Below are 7,770 nucleotides of genomic sequence, written 5' to 3' on the forward strand. Positions count from 1 at the left end.
GTAACATTTGTATTGATTTGACGTAACGTGTTTCCAGACCATTTCCATCTACGTGTCGTAATTGTTCTTTCCAGCAGTTCTTGTCTTGTCAATTTCCATAGTTCATTTTTGCTAATTGTGTTTTGCCACTTGATTCGAATGATGTTTCTTAGACACCTTGTCATGAAAACTTGTAATGCTTTGGTAGACACAGCGGTTAGTTACTAAGTTTCTGACCCATAGAGAAGTATAAGCTTTAAATTGGAGTTGAAGAATCTAATTTTGGTGGTTTTTTTATTCAAAGTTTTGTTATTTATAAATGGTCTTGTGTGTCAACATTGAATATCCGCATGGCCTATTTAGTTATTATTAAAATAAATATATGAATAGTCACTGAAAAAAAACTAATAACAGTTAGTCGTTCGATAATTTGACTGACACATTTGATACTCAGGAATATGCTGCTTTGCAATTTGTCCTAAATGTTCTGCCAACATTATTACAATTGTGTAATGTACATTGAAAGGAGAAAGAAATTATCTACAAAGTAATATTCAAATAAATATCTAATATATTTTTAGCATTTCCGTTGTTTGGAATAGCAGCATATGAACCTTATAAAAGACCATCACTATGCCATATGAGATGGGCGTCATCGAGCCTGATTGCAAACGTGTATTATATAGCAATACTGATATTGTTCTTCGTGGTACCTTCAATTGTTGTCACAACTCTATACGCCATCATATATATGAAGGTACGTTTCTAAATTATGCTGGTGTCTCTTAAAACACGTATTGTATCCCTGTAATCGGAGTACAGTGATATATCTACCTGCCTGTCAGATTCTTACATATAACAGGTTTTCTATAACCTGGTGGAGATTTATGTATATTGCTTTAATTGAGAGCAAATGTAAGACATTTTTCAAACTGTTAGCAGGCTCACTAGGTTAACAGCCTGATTGAGTTTTAGCACAACATTTTGGAATTTTGGATCCTCAATGCTCTTCAACTTTGTACTTGTTTGGCTTTATAATATTTTGAATTGAGCGTCACTGGTGAGTCTTATGTAGACGAAATGCGCGTCTGGCGTACTATATTACAATCCTAGTACCTTTGATAAGTATTTAGCTACTATCTTGTGTAGTGTACAGCACGTTCAACGAACAATTCAGCATACAATAACTTAATAAATGCTTCTTTAAAAGATTCAGACGTTTCATCTCTATAGTTAACGTTTTGCTTTACATGTATGGCAATCACATTAAAATATAGCTTATCACCACATTGATCATGTAAAACACGATGACAAAAACAAATAATTAAAAACGACGAAAAGACAAAAAAGTCCCTACACACTGATCAATACTGTCGACTGGTCAACAGGAAGATACAAAATAACCGTTGGTGCTCCGGAAGGGTAAGCAAGTAAATGTGACATTAGTTTGAAATTAAATTGACATGAAATGAAATGCGTGCCTTTTTTATTGTTTATATTTATGCTATTTAATATATTTTAGGCAAATGAATCGTCTAAAAAATGTAGCAATTCACGAAATCGAGTTATACCGATGCTAAAGACCTTCGTAGTTATAAGCGGTAAGTAAACTTTGCTTATTTTACAAAATTGTTTTTTTTTTCTTCCATTCATAGCAACAAAACTCATAATTCAATTTCTTTACATTTATTGAAGGGTAGGGGAGTGCGACTGATTTCTATAAAATCAAGTAAATAACTAGAAATCTTCGCTTTGATTTAAAAATCTGACCCCAAGAGTTTTTCTTTTCCTGCAATTGTACTGTAATGTCTAAGGATAGTGAGTAACACGTGTTGAATTAATATGAAAATAAACGGTAAACGTCACAATATTTTTTCCAAGTCATTCTAGAATTTATAAGCTAATATTTTTTTTTTATATAATGCTAACCTGCAAAAGTAGAACACTATTGAAGTTTATTTTAAATGTTAAGAAAAATTATCAATGTAAATTTTTCAGGTACGTTTATATTAGCATGGACACCGTACGTTGTATGTGTTATAATGGATTTATTAGGAATTGACTACCATTCTAATAACGTCTATCTCATGTCCTCAATGGTGGCGAAGGTTTCTTTAACAGTGATTCCCATATTACTTTTGATACAGCATAGGGAATTCAAGAGAGAATTGGAAAGTGTCGCTAGTGACGTAATTGACAAAATCGAAAGAAGGACAACTTCATCAGGAGAGTATGCCGTCGACTGTATGAAGGGAAATAAGCATGAATACAATCCAGGTGAAATGGATTCAGGGCCAGTTCAACTTATTTCTTTCATTCAACTCAATAAATGAAAGCTACATTTCGTATCACTTAATACTTTATTTTGGCCTTTTTTTACCCCTTTTTTGTTCGAACGTCACTGATAAGTCTTGTGAAGACGAAACACGCGTCTAGCGTAAAGTCAACATTTTAAACCTGGTATCTACGATGAGTTTATTTACTACCAAATTCACTCATTTTGGAATTATCAATCAGTACAAAAAAAATATTAACAGAAGCAGTTGTTATCAAATAGACCGTTTTTATGCATGTTGGTCTATGTTTTTGTAGAAGTTCAATGTTTCTGTTGTTTCGATTTTACTCTTACAGATGCATTCGGCAATACTCGGTAGAATCCGCTACTCTGTACGGAATCGGCCGAGCTGAGACGAATGTTACAGTTGGTGTGTTTCCATCAGTTTTGGTGTGTGGATCAAATTTGTTTAAGTTACATCGATTTAGGACTATTGAACAGCAATATACTTATATTACCTGTATTTATGGAATATTTATCATTCTATTCTACTGGTACTTGGTGGGTTTTTTTCAGAAAATATAGAATAAATATTGAGTGTCTGTGCTGGATTTAATAGACAACTTTCGAGTTCAATGCATTTCCGTCAAAAACTCTGGTTTTAGTTAACGTCATTTGTGCGTTTAGGGGCGGCTTCACTTCCATTCAATGTTAAGCGAGTGGTTGGAAACTATAATTCTATATTGTACGAATTATACGGCAAACTGAATTCTCAAAATTTACAACCAGCACTGCTGTCATTAGGGAATTGTCATTAAGCACCTACAGAACAACTATTATTTCTAGTTTATTCTACACAATGACAATCACTAAGACGCTTGATGAACGCAAATAGTGCAGGGATACAGGCGATCCCCTCTATTTGGTAAATGACGTCATAAAGGCGCGCATAATTGAAGAGTTTTTTCCGGTGACGGATGAACTCGAAAGTGGTCTATTTCATGACATTATTCAAGTGCACACATCTAATATAACTACAACTTTATTTAGTTGTTTTTCTGTCAAAGTTATGCAAAATAACTTATGCTCTTCAACTTTCTATTTGTTTGGCTTTTTAACTATTTCGATCTGAGCGTCACTGATGAGTCTTATGTAGACGAAACGCGCGTCTGGCGTATGAAATTATAACCCTGGTACTTTTGATAACTATTGACTGTCCTCTTTGTGCCTTGTTTGGATTTACTAGTTTAGAATATTTTTCACATTTTGTTTTATTCAAACAGCTCGAGAACGTCTCATAAATATATAAAAAAATGATAATTGTTTATTCAACTTCAAGTAGCGAATATGTCAGGAACATTATGTCTTTCATGACTGCAAACAAACTTGTAATATTTCGTGTTTGTACTGGAAACTGGCACGACAATAGTAACTGAGTATTAAATTACTTCCAATAGAATAAAAGCTATGTTGAATAGGGACCTAATTTGATCTTGCAACAAGCTACCTTTGGTAACTTATATCCTTTATAATGCTATAACAAGGGGGGTGTAGGCTAATATATAGTACATTGGATATGTAAGTATATGTCAACTAGCCTCGTTCTTAATGTCACAAACAGGAAATGTTTGCGTACTACTGTATTAACTAAAGTTCAGGTTAAAATGTCAGCTATTAAATGTTAAAACGTGGGTAACACTCTCTCCTTTAACACATTATATTGTTATATTTAAAAACAATAGTACATGTGTATTATGTTTGATTTTTTCAACAACAAAACAAATGCATATGAGAAAAGCTGAAAAACGGTCATTTAACTCAAATTGAGGGATTTTTTTTTCAAAGTAAAACAAAGTATGTTACATAGACATAATTAAAACAAGTAGAAGAAAATAACGTCTAGCATATGATTTTTCACGTTGTATCTTACTCTTAATTCAAATGAAATTATTGTTAGTTTAAACATATTTATTTATAGTAGATTGTGAAACAAGTAATTGCCATTTATATCCATTCCTTCCTTCTTTGCGGGTACGAGTGCTGCCTTGTAGCGGCATAAACCTGCTCTTTCTCAAAATCTACAAAGGTGTCTTATACGTTCAAGAGATATGGTTTGCTCTAAAACATAGTTCAGCCATTTATTATTCCTTTCCGACGGACTATCATCGTTTCTTAAGACCATAATCGCAAATGGTATCAAGGGAAAGACGAAAATTCAGTCCCTGAAATTTTCTTCCTGAAATTGTCTTCCCCTAACGGTGATCGAACTAGGAACCTGTGCGTTTGACAGTAGTTCGATACGCAAACCACTACACCATTTATTTATTATCTCTATCATTGTTACGTACCAACACGAACTATGAAGTGAACAGGTATAATTGTACTTATTCATTGTCTAGTTATAAGTGTCGGAATTAAAGTATACCTACAGAAATTTTCGGGCGAATCCAAATCTAAATAAAAAAATGATTTAAACCAAATCTAAAACTTGAAACTCTCGTTAGCCTAAGGGAAAATATGGTTCACATTTATTACAAGTACATACACTGGCATAAATGTGTAATAAACATATCACTTTTTGTACCTTGAAACTTGGATAAATAGTTTACTCATTGACACTAGTACCACATCATCTTACTTTTAAAGGCAAACAAATATAAATATTGATTTTGAAAATAATTCCTCAAAATGTTTAAAATAATATTAAACCGAAAACATGAACTTTGATTAAAGAACATACATGGCTTTTGACAAGATAAACAAAAGCTCATTGTTAACTAGATTATAAAGCCCATGAAATGGGAACGTTACAATTAAGAAATTTCACAACTGTTATGTTTGCGGACTTGACACATCAGACCGACACGGACCATTCAACTATCTTTAACGAATCAAAGACATAAAGTACGATATAAATACATTGCTTTTGGACACCAAAGTGAACAAAAAAATTAACCCTGCCGCATATATTGAGAAATGTTAAGTATTCTAATGTTTCCATTTGAACATATATTTGTTGAATTTTGGGAGGTAGACTTTGCAACAAATTGTCTGCATTCCTTTATCAAAAATACCGACCTCCAAGGAAAATTCAAATTGTAAAACCCTCATCAAATTGCAAAATTAAAAGCTCAAACAGATCAAACAAATGGAAAATAACTGTCATATTCCTGACTTGGTACAAACATTTAAAAGTACAGTAACTCAGATTATAATTTGAACTTAAAGGTTGTTATTGTTAATTTTGTACTGGGATATTCTAAATTTGAAAAAAAATACAAAAAAATGTGTCATGCAAACCTTATCGGCGATAATAACCTAACATCATTGTAAACAAAACAATAACAGACAAAAGGGCATTAACAGCCCCCGAACCAAGACCAATGTGTACAGTTACGGAAACTCCATAATCACAATTTGATAGAAAACCCTTTTATGCTTAGATTCCCATATTCACAATTGACATGTGCAAAATCGTTAATTAGGGAAACGAGAAACAATTATGAACCACATCAACAAACGGCAACAACTGAACATCAGTTTTCTGACGCAAGACAGGCACAAACAAGTGCAGCGGGTTTAAACGTTGTAATATGATCAATCTTCACTTTAACAGAAACAATAAAGTAGCATCACAACAAAGAAACTCTGAATGTCAATTGAAATGGCTTAGTAGTATATCAATCAAATACATGTTAACACTAGTATATCAATCAAATACATATTAACACAAGTATATCATAAGTACATTAGGAACATAATAGAAAATATGTTCAGATTAATACATATAAGAAATATCCAAATCCAATCAGTATCATCAAAACATATGATCCATAAAAGAACAATGAATCCAATGCATACACTACCTCGTCCTTGGTAACTGGTACATTAACCGCGGATTCTGCTGTTTTAACACAGCAGCACTGACAGTTCGATGTCCATCTTACTAAACCTTTCAGTGGTGACCAAATATAATCAGTTTTCTTTTTATAATGGTATTTGATAGTTATAGTTGTACCGTACAGAATAATTCCACTCACAGTGATAATGATAACCATAACAATAAGTAAAGCGCACATCGGATTCGAGGTAGCGGGTACGGAGGCAGACGCAAGAGTTAGAAAAATAGCATAAGACAACAACAGTGTGATGGCAAGGCCTATACGTTCCCCTGTTTCAACTGGAACTATGAACACTAATGGATTCAAAAATCCAAACAGAAATGTTGGAAACACTACCATTATGGTATAATAAAGCGGTTGGCGTTTGATTTGAACTATGACGTAAAGATTGCTATGATCGATAGAATTGTCTATTATTTGGGTGCACTTTTCCAAGGTCCAATCTGAATTCGGAGTATAGTAGTCAAATTGACATTGCTCGTCTTTGAATAGGTGCTTTAATAAAATATAAGGCATTTGTATTCCATATGGGATCAAACGAAGTGTGCATGTCTGTCTATCGAATGGAAATTTAGATATATCTGTGATGCATTTGACATCCAATACGTCCCCAGGAGAATGGCCAACAAATCCACTACTATCTACAGTTAAATAGAATTTTTTACCATCACCAATAGATTCAAATTTATCAACTCGATTAATGATCACTAACGGGGGCAACCATATATTTATTGGATCAATTATTAACATACTCATATTACTATATGATGATGGATTCCACTTCAGGCGTGGGTCATGCCAACGGAGAATAAAGCTTCCGGTTAATGATAGGCTTTCTTCTACTTCCCTGAAATAGTTGATAGATATAATAAAAATTCCAATTTGTATGTCCAACGTCTCTGTACAAGGCGTAGGCATAACTTCTTTTGTATAATTCGATAACAAATCTTTGTAAAGTCGCTGAACATCCGTGATTGTTTGAGCATTAATAAAGACTGGCAGTATACAAAAGAAATATATAATCTGCTTCATTTTGAATCAGACGCAATTCACACTATTATCTATCCAAGTTTGAAATGTTGTTTCGACTTATAGAATTTAGTTAATTATCAATCAATTAAACGACCGCTTAGCATATACATACACTGTCCACCGGTGGGATCTACCCAATATCGGTTTATTGATCAAATAGTTAGTTGTTTTTGCAATGGAAACAGTGATAATGGACATTCATTGTTTACAGCATACATATTGATTCTTAAAGTCATATGAAACGAGTGAGTGATGAAAACTAATGTTTATGCAATTCTTGAACCAATGCATGTGTGTGTCATAATCTTAGTCCTCTGTGCACGATTTTAACATTATTTTCGCAAATATATCATATAATCATCATTTTTTTTCTCTCTCTGTTTGTTATGATTTATCAAATATGGTTGCTCATTAAATACCGTGTTTTGAAGCCGAGTTTTACCGATTGTCACCTTATAGTAAACAAATCACAAAAAGCATGGGTATTGAGCACGTATTTAACATGTAAAATCAGATATTTGTTTATTTCAATGACAGATCCATGCGTATTGCGATCACCGGATTTTTACGAGGAGGGTTACG

At 33.1% G+C, this 7,770-nt stretch overlaps 1 protein-coding gene across 1 annotated transcript; it reads right to left on the reverse strand.

Moving 5' to 3' along the window:
- Positions 1 to 6,027: 6,027 nt before the first annotated feature.
- On the reverse strand, positions 6,028 to 7,188 carry LOC134693620 (acetylcholine receptor subunit beta-type lev-1-like). Its single transcript, XM_063554458.1, has one exon. The coding sequence runs from the start codon at positions 7,186 to 7,188 to the stop codon at positions 6,028 to 6,030; it is 1,161 nt and encodes a 386-aa protein (XP_063410528.1).
- Between the last annotated feature and the right edge of the window lie 582 nt (positions 7,189 to 7,770).

The sequence above is a fragment of the Mytilus trossulus genome, chromosome 12 (assembly GCF_036588685.1).
Source record: "Mytilus trossulus isolate FHL-02 chromosome 12, PNRI_Mtr1.1.1.hap1, whole genome shotgun sequence".
NCBI classification, from domain to species: domain Eukaryota; kingdom Metazoa; phylum Mollusca; class Bivalvia; order Mytilida; family Mytilidae; genus Mytilus; species Mytilus trossulus.

What these genes read in the sequence shown, in the direction of transcription:
- LOC134693620 (XM_063554458.1), bottom strand. Translation starts at nt 7,188, where the DNA reads ATGAAGCAGATTATATATTTCTTTTGTATACTGCCAGTCTTTATTAAT.